Here is a 20,374-nt window from a genome sequence, read left to right on the forward strand (position 1 = left end):
TTGCAGTCCATAATACCGAGAACGGGCTGAAGCACAGGCTGAAGCTAACGGCTTTGCTATCTGTACTATGTAACCCGCCAGTAATTTGCTTTTTTCCCTTTTAAGGTCCATAGCAATACAGCTCTAAGCTGCTTCTCAGGATGGTCTGGCTGTGTTGAGCACTTCTGCCTAACAACCTGAAGTTGCACAGGGCTTTTAAGGGAAGCTAGCCATCAAACAAATCCCCACCGAAACCATGCTTTAGCGGGACACGTACCCCGCTTTTGCCATCGAGCCTTTTAAACTCCTTCACGGCGTTCACCGTCGCATCAGACTGTTTCTAAAGCCCCCTCTGGGGCGCAGCCTGTACCGCTCCCCGGCTCTCCCGGCTGCCCGTCCCGCGGTGTCCGCGCTGCCCCTCCGCGATCCTGGGGCGGGCAGTGCTGCGGCACAGCCCCGGCAGCACCTGCCGCCCGCCCCGGTCCCCGCCGCCGGGACCCGCTCGCAGCCGCTCTCCCCGCGGAGGCAGCGGCTCCGCCGCAGGAGCAGCTCCGCGCCAAACCCGCCCGTGCCTTCCACGCGCAGGGGGGTTCCCGGCGGGTCCCCCCCGGCGCTCCGTGCCCCCGATCCCCGCGGGCGGGTGCCCCCGGCGCGGTGCTTACCCTCATCTTCGTGCGCGGCGCTGGGCCGGCGGCGCGGGAGCGGCCCCGCGGCGGTGACAGCTCGGCCCCGCTCCCGCCGCTCCTGACGTCACGGCCGCCGCGCCGCCCGTTGGCTGGGCCGCCGCGGGGCCCGTTCAAACGGGGCCGCGCCCGGCCGGGGCTCCGCGGGGGCACCTTGCCTGCTGTCAGCGGCTGGTTCCTCCCGCTCCCTGGTGGCTTGTTTGTTCCTCTCCCCCTCTTTGTTTTGTTTCGTTTGTTTTCCCCCTTTCCGTGTTTTCCTCCAAAGACACGTTCTGCAGTCCCCAGCCCGCCGCGTGTGCCGGGGAGCGCTCCCGGGACGGCGCAGCCCGGGACGCGCTGCTCCGGAGCCGCAGCCCTGCCCGCTCGTAATTGTTTTCATTCTTCTCTCGGTCGGAGTTGTTTCTCTGCTCCACTTGCCTAACCCTGTCATCTGATAGCCCTGGGCTTGTCCCACGCCGTAGGGCTGATGCGGGACCAGCCCCTGCTGTGTCACACACGGGCACGGGTCCTGGCTAGAATCTGATCTCCCATGGAAAGGCTCCGAGGCGCATCCAGCCAGCACTCAGAGTCCCTCACCTGTACCCAGGAGCAGCTGAGGGTTGCCATCTTTGCAGCTTTTTCCCACACAAGCTAATTTTTCTCGTCCTGTTATTCGTTTTACTTGAATTGGGATGGTTTAGTAGCTGCTACTTTGTCTCCAGTCATTAGTTGCATTTATTTTTGTTATTAAAATTATTTTTTTAATTGCTATGTTTGAATATGTAGCAGAAGCCTCCACTGGTTTCCATGGTGATTAATGTAGGAAAAGCCTTTTTGGAAGTAGGCACACCACTCTAGGTAGGTGGGCACGGCAAACGAGTTTGGGCACACACACATAGATGAATATGATTGCTCACAATCTGAGGACGAGCGCTGTCATCCATCCTAAACACGCATTAATTTTAGTAGGATGTGTAGCTACTCATCATCTTTACTGCTTGCTTGCTAAATTCCTTCTTGGTTTCCAAATGCTAGCTGTTCCGCTACAGAGATTATTTTCCTTCTTTAAAACAAGGTTTTTCTTTAAACAGCTACTCGAAAATCATGTTTTTTACCCCCCTGCCAAGTATCCTGTCTCTTAGCTGTACTTCACAACCTTTAGTGTGTGCAGGTGCTGTGGCAGGTCTGATGCCTGTTTTTATGCTGAGGTGTTCCTCAGTGACAGCCCCTGGCCTGCCTTGGACATGGATCAAGCTCCAGGCAGCAGTCCCAGTTGGAACCCAGTGAGTGGTGTCTGACCTGCTGCACTGCCGCGTTAGCACCTTACTGTGTAATGCCACAGGAGGGTGAGGGACAGGTTCTTTTAAGTCTTGCTCAAACATCTTGAAGTTCTTTATAAAAAGTTGTCAAAAGCAGAAGGTAAGAATTTGTAGGCTATCACTGTTTAATGTAATATTTCTGTCCGAGTGCTATAAATATCTTTCAATACCTCCTCTAGTATTTACAGCTAAGAACAACACTAGCAAGCCTGCAAATAAGTATGCATGAAAAACAGGTATTGGATTTCATTCTGCTTCTGTGCTAATCTGTTTTCCCACCTTACTCAAACATTTGCTGAGACTTGTAGAAGAATATGTCTGTTAATCTTACCAAAACATACCTAGTTAATTGAGCTCTAGTCACAGATTCAATCTGTTGTAAAAACAACCCCTGGTCTTTTTGTTTGTTTGGGGTTTTGTTGGTTTTATTGACATCAGAATTTAGATCAGTCCTGTCACTGGAACTAAGAAATGTAGGAATTAAGAAACATTCCAATAGAATTAAGGAAAACTGTGCTAGCTAGGCATGCTCTCTCATCTCTGAGACATGTATCTATAGTGTGGTATTTTTCCATATTTCTCCAGCAGAGTCTGTTCAGACTTTTTTGTATGTCTCTGTGAAGGAGCATAAGCATGTATATTTCTTGGTTATATACATACTTAGGTATGTGTATACAAATGTTGGGGGGTGTGTTATGATAAAAGTTCAGTGAAATGTCTTTTTTTTTTTCTTTCCTGGGATATATGATACTTGGTTTTGGGGACACAGTATTGTGCAGTCTTGCTGGAAAGGTAGTTTTTACAAATCAGGAGCTGAAGGCCTAAATTCAGATCATAGAGCATGTAACAGATGAATCATTTTATCATTTTATTTCATTTCCCCTTCTGTAAAGTGCAGATGATGACCTTTAGCTATCTATATATTCTGAGTGTTGAAATCTGTTGATACAGAAACTCTGAGGTCTAATTGTTTTTGTAGTTATGTAAGTTCTGTTCCTCAGCACATTGCTTGCATTTTGAAGATGTTTCCATCAGGCATTGCCTCATGTTACTGGTGGGTGGACCCTAGAGCAGGTTTAATGAGCAGAGCCTGTACTCCTTCTGTAGCTTGCTTTTGAGGCAACACTGCTGTGGTTCACTTGAGCTGGTCAGAGCAGCATCTTGCTGCAGAGTGAGTCAGCAGCAGCCACGCTGTGACTGTCTCAACCTTCAAGGTTGCTTCATCCTCTCACGCTGGCTAACACCACCCTAACACATTCCATGGTTTATGATTAACGACCTGGATTGACACCTGCAGTATTTGGGTTCTATTCCTGCTTCTGCTGTGGACACTTGACTGGCAAATTTTTTAATCCCACTGTGCCATTAGTACTGAAAGTATGTGAGTACGATTAGTATTCATCTGTGAGATGCTGATAAGGATATTTTCATACTGTTGCACTTACTTTATATGTTTTTATGTTTGAGCAGTAAGTTTTTACTTCATCGTGTTGGAATACAGTTTCCTAGTACAGTTAGGTCTCATCTTCAGTGGAAAATTGCTGGTCAATAGCTTGGTAAAAACAAGGAATTTTAGCAAAGAAAAATGGGTGAAAATGAAGGAGAGATCAATTTGAGAGTGAAGATTATAAAGAGAGTCAGGGAAGAAGGAACTTGAATTTTTCCACTCAGATAACAGCGTTTTGGAAACAACTTGATCAAATGTGCCTCTGTGTATATTTAAAATGCAATTGTACTTAGGAAAAGTCAGTCATTACAAATGTTATTAATGCTGATATGAGGCTACAAAGTCAATTACAAAGGGACTCTCCTAGAAATGCTGTCCTTGGAGCTTACATTGTCAAGCTGCTCTAGTCACTCACTTGGTCACTCTCCACACAAGTCTGTTAATAATAAGCATTTGGTTTTGTTTAACAGAGTATGTCAACATGCTTTAAAGCCCCAATATCTGCACTGAAGGAAGCAAAGAGGACAAAGCCACAGAAACTGGCATTGAAAATGAACCTGATTGTGTATGGCATTGTTCATGGTGTTGGTTAAATACCAACATGGGATCAAGTCTTCATGTGTCCATTCCCACCCTTTTATGCACAGAGTAGGATGCATGCAGCACATTGCTTAGGTCTTTGGAGCACTGCTGGGTTTATGCCTAGCCTTGTTTATTACTTGGAGGGGCAGCCTGAACTGATACTCACAGCTCTCCAGGCCTTGCAAGTGGCCAGGGTATAGAGGGTGACTGTTTGCATGTTATGTTCTCTTCCACTGGTCCGTTATACCCACAGAGCAGTACAGAAACCCTGCTGTATGCCCCCCACCTTTACAGGCATAGCTACAGCTGAGTGTTTTGCTTCTTGCCATTGTGGAAGGTTTTAAGGCATATACAACCTGATACTGCCATTTGGAATTCGAGAAAGAATGCTGTATTAAAAATGTGCATTATATTCATGGGTTTTATGGATCGATGGCCTTGGCTGTCAACTGAACACTTCTATCTGGACTTGAGATAAGGAATTTGTCCAGGAAATGCCATTTAACTCCACAACAGTGGCCTTAGGGCTTTTACATGGGCACAAGTTGGTTTGGACCATTTGTAAGACTTAATAATTTAAAGAGTAGAATATAGTTAGAGGCTCAAAGCCTGAGGTGGTGTCTTCAGGGAACATTTGGGTTCTGGTCTTATTCATAGCGCTGCACAAGTGTTCAAGATTTCCTTGTTGTACACAAATTTTAAGATTTAAAAGCTGTTCTCAAACCACTTTTAGATGAATTGAGGATTTCTAAATTTCAGAGATTCATGCTGTGGAATAACTTGATGGCACATTAATAACTTGGCAACAGATGGGAGTAGGAGGAAAGAGTTTCAAATAGTGGTTCTGAACTGAGCAAAGCTTTGTAAGCTTGAAGCAAGGTTGAACATACTAGCCAGCAGTCTGTGGTTATTATTGGCCATGCTTTTGTCCTCCTCTCTCTGGCCTGGGGCATGAGGAATCTTCCCACACAATAGTTTTGTCAGAGCCAATGGGTATTGTAGTTTGAAAATGGAACATTTTCTTTTATGAAAATGTTTTGCTGGCGAGCTTCTGACCAGCTCTACCCCTTAGGTATCCAGCAATTTTAAGAGCAAACCAAGATGAAAATATGGGAGCAACCTAAGATGTGGTTTATTGCTATGTCTGTTTTTAGTTCTACCTGAAAGGGAAAACTGGTTATGAAAATTCTATTCTGTATCTGTGGAGCAAACTGCATTTTCACAGGCATAAGGTCAGCTCTGTGACACCACTGAGAATAACTCCTTGCTGGGCAGTGTGAAACAGACTTTTCCCTGATGATCAGTACTGTAGCACCCCCTTGGACTGAAAGGAAAGGTCTTCCCCAGGATTTAGAGAGGACAGGGTGCTAATCCTCAGGTATTTTTGTGCCTCTGCCAAAATAACAGATTTAACATAACCTGACATAAGTTGCCTATGATACTGGTGTGTGGCTGTTAATTAAAGACTGAGATTTTAATGGTTATTTTGGCACTGCTGCCACTGGTAGCCTGTTTGATTTCTGGATTTCATAGATACTCTAGTCATAGAAATCTGTAGTTTTTAGGAATTATCTTGCCTGCCGATTAAGATTTAAGGTACATTCAGTTGGAAAACAACTGGATCAGTCAGCTTTGGTTAAATAAAATACAAATATAAAGGGTTGATACTTCTGCTTTGTATCAAGGATGTAACAAGACATCCCTTACAGGAGTCTGAGGACCTCAGCTCATTTAAAGGCAGAGGAGAATTATAGAGGGAACTAAAGGAAATTATCTCAGAGGAAAGATGTAGGCTGGGCCTTTGCTTAAAGGAGCTGCTAAAACTTGTCATACATAAATGGCAATTTGTGCGCTTTCAGGAGCTGATGGAACCTTCTCACTTTTTTTTTTTTTTTTTTTTATTTTAAGAAAGGGCAGAAAAGGCATAAAAACCTCACAACTATTTAGCTGTTTTTAATGTTTGTGATTCAGTCTGATCTTGACTCCAGAAGGAATAATAGAGGCATGTGAATGCACTCTTTATATTAATTTTTTTCTCAGGCCTTTTAAAGTTGACCATTTAAAAACGACTGATATTCTGTTTTAAATTGGGCTCAAGTTTGGGTCCAAGATGGAGTTCTGGACTTATCCTAGCTGGTGTGTCCTTTACTTGCATATTCATGCTTGCTGTGACACCAGTAATTCCAAAACTGTGCCACTGAGCAAAAAGTGCAAATCAATTATGCCAAGAAGGGAGCATATACATACATCAGCAACTTGGTGCCCAGGGGAAGAAAATCTGCATGTCTGCTGATGTCAATCTTCTTGATATGGTATTTTTGTAAAGGCACGTGGGTTGCTATTTCTTTTAAAGAGCTCAACAAAAAATAAACTTATTTTTAGTGTTATAAGCTTCAGGGCGTTACAATTAACAGATCAAAATTGCCAGTTTGATTATTCAACCTTCTGTTTGCTTTAGCAGAAACCATGACAGTGACATCGTTAGCATTCCCACAGGTATTTCAGAAGATTCATTACAATCAGTTATGGGATCCATTCCCCTACCCGGTTTTCATTCTCTTTGGTTCTACAGATTTTATTTTTCAGCTGATGGAGAGAAACTCTGGGCTGATGAGCTCATTTGCAGTAACTCACCTGCAGCTGTATTAGTTTTAAAGCATTTCTGTTAAACATGTGATGTGTGTTATCTTACCTGAATTACTGCAACTAATTCAGTTGCCATGAACATCTATTGCTTAAACTCTATTGCTTGGACTCCTTTTGCTGATGCTGCTAAGAAGTTCATTAACAGTTTTTGTGGCAGTTGTACAGTAATCTGAAGCCTACTCGTTTTGCAGGGCTCTTAACTGCTTTTGGTTTAATTCTAATGGCTTTATTTGGAGTTGAATCGAGGTGTGATAGTCTTGACAATATCTTGAGGAAAATATATGTGGAGAAGTATTGCAAAAATAGTTAAATATGGTATAATTTTAGCAAGAGTCTGCCACCAAATTAAGTACTCAAAATTAATTTTTAAGGAAGCATTTTGTGAATAACAAGAGCTAGTGAAGAAATGGATGAGCTCCCAAGCCTACTTAGTTTTATCTGTAAGCACTTTTCTACACCTACAGTGACTTTTAGCATAGTTTGGGAAGGACTGACACTATCACATCCCAAACTGTGTGTTGAATTGCTGCTGGATAGTACAGAACAGAGGTTATTGTTTCATATATATATGTTTATCTTTTTTTACATATCCTAGGACACAGTCTCAGACTATTCAAGCATAAACTATTGAACTTAAGGCTCTAAAGTAGTAGGACTATGTGGTCAACGTTGCACTGGGTTAATCTGAGGGCTGTTCTTCAGATTAACAAGCTCCCTGCTGTAGATACATAAATTTTGAAAGTGAAAAAGAAAAAAAAAAAATCTATTATCTACCTGTGTGTTAGTGATACTAACTGAAGAGTTACTTAATCTTCTGTTTTGTTAAAGCATCTTGACATGAATCAGTCACAGAATTCACATGACTGAGCTGCTTTGGCCCAAACCTTTATGAAAGTATTTTATAAGGTCATAAATGTAAGTGTACTACAACTAAGAGATTTACTGTCTTCCTGGAGCTTTTATTTTCCCTGTGGTCTGTACTGGTCAAGCCACAGTTCCAATAGCTGATGATGAAAAAACAATGTGCTCATTGAACCTGTTTGCTTTGTCATTTAGGGGTGAGACTCACCTGAAAGCTGGCTAAGTCATAAGATAACAAGTTTCAATAATTTCTAGTTGTATATTTTTTAGGGGCAGGAGGAACACTTATATTTTTGTCAGCAGGATATTATTGGATTTTTCACCCTTTTTCTGCCTTTTTCAAGTTTATTGTACAAGAATTAAAAATCATTCAGGGAGGTTGTTTTATTATTTTACTTAAATTTAAAAATTTATCTTCTGCCTTCTTACCAGAGGAAGAAACAAATGGTATACAACAAATACAGTGAATTCAAAAGCCACGTGTGTTTTGATGAGTCTGGCTTTCAACCCTACAGCTGCTGCTGTGGCATGAAACAGATGTCGTGTCAGCCAGCAACTTCAAAGGGGATTCCCTAGGCATGAGCATGTGGGAAACTTAAAACTGATCCTGTTTCCCCAGGGGAAGCTCGTTCCTTCTGTTGCTCACTCGTGTTCCCCATTAGGCTGTGTTCTCAGGTTTGCAAAAGCTGTGCATACCATGGGCACAGTCTGGTTTAGTTCAGGTTTAGAGACTTGTTTTAAAATTGTCTGGGTGTGGATTTCTCTATTTTGAGTTTGTTTTGGGGGTTTGTTTTTCACTTTTTATTTTCCTTTGTGTAGGGATGCCAAAGCTCCCTAAAATCCATGGTTGTGTCAGTAAAAGATTTTTTTTTTTTTAATAGATCTCAGAAGTCTGTAATCTCTAGAAATTGGAAAGTGCTGTAGTGGTTGATGTTATTTCCCCTGCATTTCCTACTTTCCTAACTACCTTTTTTTCTCCACAGCTAGACAAAGTAGAAACAGATCCAGATTGTCAATATAGCTGAGGAGAGAAACTGTAGAGGTATATGTTGGGTTTGTGAAATGAATAGCTGTCTCTAAGACATGGGTGCAATAAATGTAGTAAAGCATTAAGTGGTGTTCAGAAGTGTTTAGTTTTCTCTCTGTAAAGTCTTGAAACAGACAGACAGTGCTCTACATACAAACTGTAAAATGTTATGTAAAGCTCATAAACACACACACTGCATAAAAACTTCAATATGTAACAAATATTTCAGTTGCTTTGGATAGCAAGAATGAAAACAATTTAAAAAATGTATTTAATTTCCCTACCCTCCTGTCCCTCCCTGGTGCTTCTGTGTATCCTGGACTGATAGTTACCTACTGTTTGACTGATATTTGAGCTGGTGGTTTAGAAGTAAAAGCTTTCCATGTCTTGGCAGATTTCCTGGCCAGTCTATTCATAATGCCTTTAACTTTCCTAATTATACGAGATTTTTTTGCCAGGTAAAACTTTGCCAAACACTTCTTTAAAATCTGTATGAAAAAAACTTTCAAACTGCCTTGCCCCCAAATGAAGCTGCTTAAGCATAATGACTTAACAGAGTTACAGTACTGATTGTTAATTTGGGAATGTTCACTGAAAATCAGATTGTTTTTCTTGCATAGGAGACTAGTCCCCTATGAGTATTTTATAATTTCCCCTTTTCTCACTTGCAGATCCTGCACTACGTGCATGGCAAAGATGAGCTAGAAATCCTAAACTTACAAGACATCCCACTGGGAGCTGGTTCAGATCTAATAATACCAAAGTAAAAAACATAACTTGTTTCAAATGCAAATGCATTAAAGTATTTAAACAGTTATCTTCACAAATTCTTTAACAAAATCTGGCCCAATTTCAATTAGGGAGATCTAAAATGCTCTATTGTGTGTTTTCAAAATAAATGTTTTATACATTTGCATATCACAACCTTTTTCTACCTAAGATACTGTATTCTATAATTTTATGTTGTTCTAAGAATAACTAGGACCATAATATAAGGAAATATCGATAAAATTCTCCCATGATTACCGACCAACCTGCATCAAATCCCTCTGATAAGGCGGCTAAGGAATTTTTTGTCATATAGCACTTTGTGCAAAACCAGTCCAGAAAAAGGGGTGTATCACATTGTAACTACTATAGTGTTCCTTATTGGGTGTGCTGTTTCTTTGGTATAAAAATGCGGTGATACTGGAGAAATTTGAGTCTGCAGAGGCACTCAAGTATTGGCATTTTAAACCCCTGCATTGCAAGTTGAGCAGAGTCTTGCTGCATGCCCTTGGTAGATGAAGTTAAACACCTACCCCCTCTCACACCTACGTCTATTGAGGTAAAGAAGGGTTTGTTCAAGTGTAGCAGCTGCTTCTAGAAATGGAATTGTAATTTTAAAGCAAAAGATGAAAATCATTGAATATGCTAGTGTTTGTTATTGGTAGTTATTTTCTAAAGTAAGTGAAAGTCTTGAGTGGCCCTAGGATTGCATGATATATAATAATTCATATTAGCTAGTAAATTAACTTTTTTAATGGATGTTCTATGAATTTGTTGAAATGTCTGCTTTACATTTTGCCATTCCCAGTGAGTCTATTGAGTGAAATAATTTTTTGTTGTTGCAAAAGCTTGTTTAATGCTACCAAAAAATCTAGAGAACGTCAATTGTTTTATGTAATAGTTTTGTTTTTATGGTTTGCAAAATACTGGCAGACTTAAACTGAGGTTGGTGAAGGATGGCAACACAGGATTTCAGCAAGGGTGTCTGTAAATAACCATAAAAGATCATCTCTGGCCTGTTGTCTGCTACCCTTGTCAAAACTGTGAATAACAAGGCACTGAGCCTGAGTGCCAACCACTGCCTGACTTGGCACTGCCCACACTTACACAGAACTCTGGAGACAGCAAAGCAAGTCAAGGAAAACAGGTCTCTGATAGAGTGCAAAAAGCAAAGAAGTAGCCATTTATATCTCCTCATTCCTACAAATCTGCACTACCATGATGATCATCTGAGCTCCAATCTTTACAGAATCCACAAAATAAAGTAGAATTACAGTAATACAAGGCAATGGTGGAATGCTCACCCCAAATATTTTAATGTAATGTAGCATAGACATCCAAGCAAAAATAGATTATCCAAATATAGCATTATTAGTTGGAAGATTTTTATTCCTTAATTAAAATGCTAGATTGTCAGGCAAATCTCCCAATGAATGGAAATAGCCTGCTTAGGCACCTTTTGATCTGAGCTGGTGTTTATCTCCGTGTTGGCTGATGAAACTTTCAAGAGACATGCTTTGCCTGGGTACTGACTCCTAGGGTGTTATGGTAAATGACAAGACTTTTGGCATGGTTATTTCTTAAAAAAAAACCACTCTTAAACCCAGTAATTTTCACAAGGAACTTTGGCTTCTAATTTTATCCGTAAAACATCAGGACTGTATCTGAAAACAATTTATAATCTGTCACAAAACCCTGCTTTGACATGAGTTTTTTTAATTGAACTTCTGAGGATGTGCAATTCCAATGTGTTGCTTTATGGAAGCGGTGTGGCTTACCTGGTTCATGTATTCACAGCTAAGCTAAACTCTCATCTTTATTCTGTGCAGCATTGCCATTTCTACTAAAACCTAATCCATTATTCATAATTGCTTCTAATTTTGGCCTAACTTTGAACTGGAGATAATTGGAATGTCTCCAATTGTCTTGTATGTTCATACATCAAAGAGCATCAATTCAGAAGTTAGCATTATTCTTGTGGTACACGTATGTGCATGTTTTAAAGAGCGAGGAAATGTTTGGTTAGTTTCTTCTTTCAAAAATAAATCATAATAAATTTGTAATCTTATTACAAATAAGAGAAGGGGTGCCATAGGTTATCACGTCCAATGCTGCAGATCTGAGTGTTGGTACAAGACTTGTTAGAGGCAACAGAACTCATCTAAGTGACCCCAAGTAAACGTTGATGTTCAGTGTTACCTAATCCCTCCTTTCCCTTTGGTGCTGTCTGTAATCACAAGTCCCTATTTTCACTACTGAGCAAAATGATCTTATATTTTTATTATTATTTTTCCTTATTTTTCCTTCCTCTGTATTGTATTGATACAATTGGTTCAAAGTCTGATTCTGCATATATTTTGTGTTTTAAATGCAGATAAAAATTACCTCCCCAAGAGCAAAAATTTAAAGATTTTGCTTTTTTTTTTTTAATCTCTGGATATGCTATCTCTGTAAAAGTGACTACACACCTAGGAGCTCCACTGAATCAAGCACAGCACTCCAAATGTTACAGCACTGAAGTTACATCCCAGGTTGATACACAGAGGAAGTACTTAGATTTATCTTGAAGTTGCCCGTTCAGTTTCCTGCCAAGATCTCTGCTCAGTTTAGACACTAACCAAAGGTTTTTACAGACCAAGAGCAGCTGATATCTCCTCATTGGCAACACATAACAAATAGCAAAATACAGTTTGATCAGTGAGTTTTTGTCTTTTTCTCCAGATGAAAAAGTAATCTTTGTTAGAAAAAGCTGTCAATACAGTCCTCAAACCTGAACCAAGTAATTTGTCACTTTTCTGATTGCTTTGAGGAGCATTCCTGTACAGCTATAGCAAATGTCCCAGCAGAATTTTTCATATCCTTTTAGTGATAATTTGTGCTCTGTTTTCAGCTGCAAAGGACTAAGAACATTTCAAGCCCACACAAAGTCTGACAAGAGCTCGTGACTGTCTACAATTTGTAACAGCAGGCTGCATGTTCCCTGTTGCAGCAGGGAACATGGTCAGGATTTGGTTTATTTAGGCTTTCTTTTTTAGCATTATTAAAATACAGCTGTTATCTACCAAAAAAAAAAAAAAAAGAAAACCAGCAATTTTGTTTTTCAGTTCCATGCTAGCAGAATAAATTATTTGGTAAGATTATGAGAAAATAAGAGGGTAAGGGTGGATTGAAGATGCAGTTTACTTCTTAACATGTTGGTGAATAATAAGGAGAGAAAAATCAGCCCCGGAAAAACATCACTCACCTTGTAAGCTTTTAACCTTTCCCCAAAGGCCTGTCCTGCATATCCCTTGAAGTCCCATGTTCAGTTACCAGTGTTTTTTTGCTACCCATCTTTTCCTTCCCCTCCTCCAGCCATCTTCTTGCCCCTTCCCCCCGCTTCCTATTAAAAGGAAAGGGACTGAGAGCTCATAAGTAACAGACTCATGCTTTCAGTCAAAGGGGAGAGCTGAATAGCCATCCACTCAGAGCGAGTTTTGCGGATCTGGAGTCAGGGCCCCTTCATTAATAAGAAAGGAATCTGTTCACCTTCTGAAATCTTTCAGCACTCCTTCAAACTGCCTGAACCACACAACCTGCATTTCTCATAAACTTCCCCACTGTGATCACAGTTCCATTTCTCTCGTTCTCTCCTCATCTCTTCAAAACTAAATATGCAAAAGTAATTGCCCTGCTCTTGCTGGGTCCTTGATCTTTGCTCATTAGGAGATGCCATTTCGAATTAATTTCTTTCCCTGGCCCCTAAACCCTTGGTTTCAGTGAAAAAAAATAGTTGGGCTTGGAATTATATGCAAGAAAACATAACATTTGCATCAGGCTTGCCAGACATCTGTGCAGTGCAGGTTTTGATTCTCAGGCTCAGTGGTTTCCACTGGCAGTTTTTTCACTCAAACATCTTGTTTCAGTTCACACCAGCTGAGTTTTGTCTTGAGTTTATAGGGGGTTACAACAAACCCTGGAAATTCAAATGCAGAGCTCAGCTGAAACCGCTGTTGTCCTTTCTTTTGGTCCAAACTACATTACCACCTAAGATGCTAAAATCATCCTTACCTCAGGTTTGATGAAAAGCTCATAAACCTAGGATGGTAACTGCTTGGTTTGGGAATGTTCTATTAGCAGATTTATTAGCTAATTTTTAAAATAATTCTATATCATAAATATGAATATGTACCACATTAGGAATTATATAATTTCATTTCACATGTTGTCAGAAATAGAGAGGCATTCTTTGTCTTTTTTTTTCCTGTGTCTGTATCTATGCTGTCCATTATGTGAAAGGAATGGTTACTGTCAATGAGAGAATAAAAGAGAATAAAAGAGAATAAAGCAATAGGGGAAAACATGATAGATGATTTCTGTGAGAGGCACAGAGTGAATATCTGGTTGTTATTCTGTGGATGGGCTTAATATTTTGGTCTGGGGAAAGATGTGTTGGTAGCACTCCTGCTCTGGTCACATGGGTAAATATAAATGACTTTTCTTGTTACAGGTGTGGAGAGAGATGCATTATATGTAGGAATGTGAGTTGAAAAGGAGTGGGAATTAATAAGAAGTTGGTGTTTTACAGATGCAGTGTCACTGAGTATTGGTCTAGGTTTTGATATTGCCTTTGGCATGAGGTAGTTTCAGTTCTCATTCTTATTTGCTCAAAATATAGTCAAATTCAGAGTTCTTTTGGTCTTTAGATCCATTCTACTTTAAGAATTGTAATTTTCTATTAATGCATAACTGATAGTGAACATTTTTCTGTTAATCTCCCTGGTGGAAGCATGCAGTATGACTTTTTCTACAAAGAAGGAGAAACTAGTTTTGATTGTTGAGTTCTGTTTGTTATTTTATGTTGGTGCTACACACAGCTCGAAGATACACTGAATCTGAAAATCTGAGTGTAAAGTACGTAGAATTCTTGAATAAAAAAGAGATATCTTGTCAAAACAAGTCCTGTACTATAAAGATTTCTATGGCAGAAAAGAACGAGGAGAGAATGTACAACTGGAATACTGTCTATGGGATGCTAATTGCTGTGGGTGCTGATTGCTTGCTAATTTTAAATAGATATTGTGAGTGCTCAGAACCAGGGTATGAAATGCTGGCATTAGCTTTTTCTGCCTGACAATCATGTAAAATAATATTATTTGATTGAGAGATATAGCAGTAAGATTATGGGCCCAACCAACTGTGTTTCCCCCTGCTCCCTTTCCACTTGGTTGCTGGGCTTTTTTATGCCTTAAGTAACTTTATTGAAAATTGAAAATATTTGGGTCAGAACACAGGGACGGTATCAGCAGCAGCAGTGCTGTAGCAGTGAGTTAAGCTGCTGATGCATCCAAAGCAGCTGTGAAATGGAGCAAACAGTGTCAGCTTGTTGTGAGCAGACAGCAGTGGCTCCGGTGCCAGTGGTGAATGAATATCCTTAGGGCTCCGCACTTGTGCTCCTGCCCGTGCCCACTCTCCCAGCTGTTAGGTGGCAGTGCCTGCTGGCAGGCTCCCGAGCAGCCCACACAGTAGAGAGGGGAAGAGTTTGCCTCTGCTCTCCAGGCTTGGTTTTACACTAGCAGGCTTTTCTGTCCTTGCCATCACCTCAGGTTCGGGCTGCTCCGTGCTCAGGGCCCAGGGCGGCCCTGGCTCCCCTCAGCCGCCGCAGCTCGGCCTCCCTGCCCAGGCCTGTGCCCAGGCTGCCCTCATGGCTCCGCCACCTCACAGGCCTGCTTGTGCTCTTTGCCCTTTGAAAAATAATGAAATCAAAGTTTTAAAGTATAAACTCCTCCTCTCTCATTGCTTGGTACCAGTACTGCTTTGGAATGTAGCCAGTGCTTCCAAGAGGCCACTGAGGCTCTGGGTTGGCTCTCCCAAGAGCTCTGTTCCTGAGGGATTGGGGCTGGGATTGGGCTGTTCCTGTGCTCCAGGAATGCCTTGGGGCTCCCTGTGCCCAGGGGATTGGGCTGTGTTCCTGTGCTCCAGTGGTGCCTTGGGGCTCCCTGTGCCCAGGGGATTGGGCTGTATTCCTGTGCTCCAAGGGTGCCTTGGGCCCCCTGTGCTCGAGGGATGGGGGTTGGGATTGGGACTGGGATTGGGCTGTTCCTGTGTCCCAGGAATGCCTTGGGTACCCTGTGCCTGAGGGATTTGGGCTGGGATTGGGCTGTTTCTGTGCCCCGGGAGTGCCTTGGGTACCCTGTGCCAAAGGCAGGCAGTGAGGGGTTCCAGGCTGCAGTGCTCTCGGTGCTGCCTTTGGGGAGCCTGGGGAAGGCTGAGGTGGGAGCAGCTGTCCTGGGTCAAGCACTCAGTGAACTGTGGGCTGGAAGGAGAGCCTGGCTGGCCCAGACCTTTCACTGGGTTCTTCTTTGCCAAGTGCCATCTGAACATTTGGCCTCCATTTTGCAGCATTGCTTGGCCTCACCCGTCTGGAAGCACAGGGACTGTTTGAGTCCCTGTGTGAGTCCCTGCGGTGCAGTGACCTGCTTCTTCCAGGATTTTTCCAGTTAGGATCGCTAGGAAGAACAAAAATTCCTAGGCACAGCTGAAGCTCCTTGCAGTGATTAATTCTTGTGTGTTACAGTAACAGCAAATAGCATGAGCAATTTCAAGGACTGCTTGATCGTGAACTGTTCCCTGCAGATGTGCCCAGAAGAAGTTTATTTAAAACTTGTGTTCCTATTTCAGTTTTTTGAGAGGAGCATTCAGACTCTATTAAATTCTGCCAAATAGAAAAAAAAGTTTAAGTTTTAGTGTCATCTATCTTCCATATTCTTATGATTTCAGAATTGATTAAAAACTTCACTGTTACAAGGCCTGCTCTGGATTTTTCAGATAAGCAAAGAGTGTGATCTTTTGAATTATTTAAGGCTGTGCTAGAACAGTTACCTGTTTGGTGTTCTATTGCCACTAAATTTCAAAAAAGGCTAAGAGGGGTAAAAATTATCTCTGTTTATTCGTACAAAACATCTCTGCAAGTCCCACTTTTGCCCCACAGGAAGGACCATCCTTAAACCAATTTAAAATTTGGGGCTGTGAGCGCAGAGCCTTCTGTTTTGTTACTGCTGAGCTTAACGAGTCAAGGGTCATGGCATTAATCAGTGACTATGGTGCAGAACAGAGCTGCAGAACTTGTGGTGAAATCTGAGCTTGCTGTCATGGGAACAGAGTGGGGAAGGCAGCACTCGGGAAGAGCCAGCCTTACCCTGGCCAGGGGGAGTGCCCGGTAAGGGCACCTCTGCCTGGAGCACGGGTTTAGTGCTGATTACATCTATGCATGCTGCATTTACTCTTTAATTAATGCATTTTCCTCTGTCCTTTAACAAGTCTGCTGGAGTCTGTTCCATAAAAATTAATGTCAGCCATCACACACCTGCTTATTGGTCTGAGTGGTGAGAAAGTACCAAAGAGTAAGGGCAAACTCCTCAACCCTTGAAGTTTCTGAGATGTTATCTTAGTGCAGTGATGACTGATGCCCTAAATTCTTTACTCAGTTCACGAGTTTTCTTTAGCACAAACAACTCCTAAAGAAAGGAGCTGTTAGCAGTGTGTACAGCTTTTACTGTACAGTTCTGAGTCATGATATGGAAGGTGCAGAGCAAATGTAATGCCTGTCAATTTGTTATTATTAATTACAAGAGAGGCCTATTTCACGCAGATTCTCCCTTTCTTTCATGCAGTCAGACAGCCTGACTTCTTCATTTATATTATTTAATTTGTGATCAAAACAGGAAGATACTGCTTTTGTTAAGAGATCTATCTAAATTAACAGATTGTTATTTCTTTCTTTAGAATACACAAATCAAATTTCATGGTCTCATTCAAGGCAGAGAATCTTTTCTCCTGGGTATCACCAGTCTACAGGGGAAGTTATTGCACTTTAATATAATTCCTGAAACATTAATCACAGGGACTATAGTTTTGCAAGAGGGGAAGCTTTAGTTGTTTACAGTCTGTTAAGCTATTTATTTACTGTGTGTTCTCACTCCTCCCTTAAGACCTTCAGAAATGAAAAATATAAGGGATAGCAGTTTCTTCTCTCATTTAAATATGCAAACATGTTTTCAGAGCTCATTTTCCTGTGGCAAAAGCAAGGTCAGAAGATAATATAAAATAATGTATCTAAACCAGATTCTGGTTATAATTTGAAATCATTCATTACTGCTGTCTGGTTTTAGTCCTAAAATACATATGCATGCCCCATGGCACAAGGCAGAGAAACTTGGCAATTGTTTTAATTTGTCCCAGTCCCTGCCCATAGACTTGGGCACAATGAAGAGGTAACTTGGGTCTGGTCATCCCCCACCTCAGCTAAGTGTGCTTCCTGCAGCTTTGCTGTCCTATCTTGCCCATCTACTCCAAGCAGTGCAGCATTATTATTGTCATTTCAATAGCTAGTGATAGATGTTATCCAGCTCTGTGTTTGCAGACACCAGCTGGTGAGATAAAGCTACCTTCAGTGTGGTAGGACCATTCTAGTTTACTTTCAGACATCCAGTTTGCCTGAAAGGGTTGCATGGATTACTGAGATTTACAGTACCAGTTTTAGGATTCACTTGCTCTGTCTTGTAAGGAAGGCTATTACTTGAATTTAAAAAAAAAAAAGCAATATGCATTTCTGTTACTGGTTGGTGGCAAAAGCAGTAATGGGATTATTGCTGATGATAAACATGTACAGTTCCTAAAAACAAATTAAATTTTGGCCAGACTGTTTCTAAATGATGTTTTCCTAACTTCTTGCCTTTTGGTGGATAAATTGTATTGCTTTCAGGGATTATATTTCTTCCAAAACCATTTTCTCATTAAAAAAATATATATATTAAAACATTTTAGAAAAATCAGACTTATTTTCAGTCTTCTATTTTTCACTGTCAGTTTCCCAAACTACTTCCTTCCTCAAGGGATTTAAATACATGAACTTCTAAATACAGAGATAGGCAGTTTCTCTGCTTCTGTTTCTTTTCTTTTTAAGGGATTTATTTTTTCTCAGTGCCTGTAAGGCTGGAGCCCTGGAGATTTGAAGCTTCTTTCATCCTCCAAAATGTCAGCAGTTTCAAAGAAGTGGGGTCCCGTGCACTTCTTTTGACGTGCACTATGCTTTTCAAACTTGGCTTGGAAGATCTTTCTCTGCAGGTGAGAGGCAAATATGGGCAGGAGACACATTTATACCTTAGACTATGGCTAAAACAATCACCAGGGGAAGGAAAGCACCCTGACACAAGCTGTGCATAGTCCAAATGATTGACAAAAATTTTGCGTCTTTACCCTTTTCCTTCTGAAGTTTGTAAAGTGTCAAACTCTTACAGCTGAGAGGCAGCTTTAGGATGTCTTGGCTTTCTGTTCCTCTAGTGGGAAGACACATTAGAAACCATCAAACAAAACCAGCTGTGTCAAGTCCATTTCTGTCAGTCTGTGATCTATACAGAGCAAGATCTCTGAGCCTTCAGCCAGAGTTTCTTCTTTCTGGTTTGCAAAGTACCAGGTGGCAGAGCTGGAGATTTGCTTAGGCTTGTGTGCAGGACTCCAGCGCGTCTTGTGGTTAGACCAGAAGACGACGGGGAGTGAAGGGAAGTGGGGAATGGAAACAAATCCTCTTCCTGGTAAACACAGCCAGCAGTGGTAAGGAAGAGGCCAGCAACTGATAGGACAGGAGAGGAATGTAATTACTGCTGCCAAAGACAGCTGGGCCACTCACTGGATTAGCATGGAGAAGGGATCAAGGCAGGGCACATGTGCCTGCTGGGGCAACAGCAGGAGGGGTGGATGAGCTGGGAAAGTAGTGCATGTAAGGAGGGAATGCAGAAAAGAGGGTGGAGAAGTAGGAACACAGAAATGGGACAAGGTCTGTTTGGCACTAAAGCTATTTAAAACTTCTGAAAAGTTATCTTCTCCACACATGGACTGTATACTACTTTCTGTGAGGAAAGAAAGGTTCTTCCCATGTTAATATGAATGAAGAGTTTCACTGCAAATTTCCTCTTAGATTTGTGATATATATATTGTGGGCAAAAATAAATGCCTGTGGGGTTTTGTAAACAAAAATACCTGCTTAATTTTTTTTTTTTTTTTAGTTGGATATTATGGTTTTGAGGAATGGTTACTTTTTCCTTTTGGTTTGTGCTCAGGATTTCATTATTTAATAATGTCTGAAGAGTACAGCTGTTGTACCACTTGGTTAATGGTTTAAGCAAGGGCATAAGTGTAACATATTTAGAGGGTCTTGTTTGATAATGCAGGAAGGGATCTTCTGAACATTTTTATTTGGGAGATGAACTGTACCCTTTCAAAGGAAAAAACCTTCCAGTTCTGGCTGAAACTTCCTCCCACAATTTTCAGCCCTAAAGCATGAATAATTGATCCACTATTCCTGGGCGATCCTCAGAATATCGCTTTTTTTTACATCCTCAAGGTGCAAACCATAGTTTTTTGATGTAAAAGCTGTAATTACATCTTAATTGAAGTCTGCACATAATAACCTAGAGGTAAGATTTTGCAGAGCATGAAGATATATTGTGTGAATTTATTTGGGCTTGGAGTAATATTTATGGGTATAGATAGATGAATCTCATTCAATTTAAATATCCTAGAGTGTATTTAAAGTAAGTTTATTTAAACTAAATCCACAATCAGGTATTGTTCTTTCTCTGTGCACTCTTAAAGTCTTTTTCAATGAAATGTTAATTGCTTGTCATATCTTTCAGTAATACACAAAAATTTCTATTATAAAAATACCTGGGATTATATTAAGAGAAATTCTGCTGCTTTTTTTTTTTTTTCTGAAAAAAGAATGACTAGTTTAAGAACAGGGTGAGAGGATTTCTATGACTTAAAGGAATCCTAGCAGTTGTGAAAAGGATCAAAGAAGCAATCTGGAATAAGTATTTTCATATGTATGTTTAAGAAGTAACATTTTATATTGAAGAACATCTTGGATGTCTTTTTTTTTTTTTTCCCTCTCTTGATATGTTTTTTTCTACTTCCATGAAAATAAAACAAGCATCTAGGTGCAGTGTCCTGGCATGCAAAACTGGGATGAAAGACAGTTCTTGTTCTGCTTCATGTTGCTTTATCCTCCAAAGCATACAAGAATCAAATTTGGAAGCTCTTGTTT

The 20,374-nt window shown here is 41.0% G+C and overlaps 1 protein-coding gene across 4 annotated transcripts in view; it reads right to left on the minus strand.

The window, feature by feature from the left end:
• The window catches only part of RASGEF1A (RasGEF domain family member 1A), a 153,858-nt gene that overhangs the window by 26,175 nt on the left and 107,309 nt on the right, over window positions 1-20,374 (minus strand). Inside the window, exon 1 of one of the 4 annotated variants that reach the window (XM_033066191.1) lies at window positions 642-688. The exons of the other annotated variants lie outside the window; for them this stretch is intronic. Within the exon in view, the coding sequence (XP_032922082.1) occupies window positions 642-647 (6 nt within the window). The 5' untranslated portion in view covers window positions 648-688. Of the gene's footprint in view, window positions 1-641; window positions 689-20,374 lie in introns of those variants that run through there. 4 annotated transcript variants of the gene reach the window in all.

Source organism: Catharus ustulatus, chromosome 8 (genome assembly GCF_009819885.2).
Source record: "Catharus ustulatus isolate bCatUst1 chromosome 8, bCatUst1.pri.v2, whole genome shotgun sequence".
NCBI classification, from domain to species: Eukaryota; Metazoa; Chordata; class Aves; order Passeriformes; family Turdidae; genus Catharus; species Catharus ustulatus.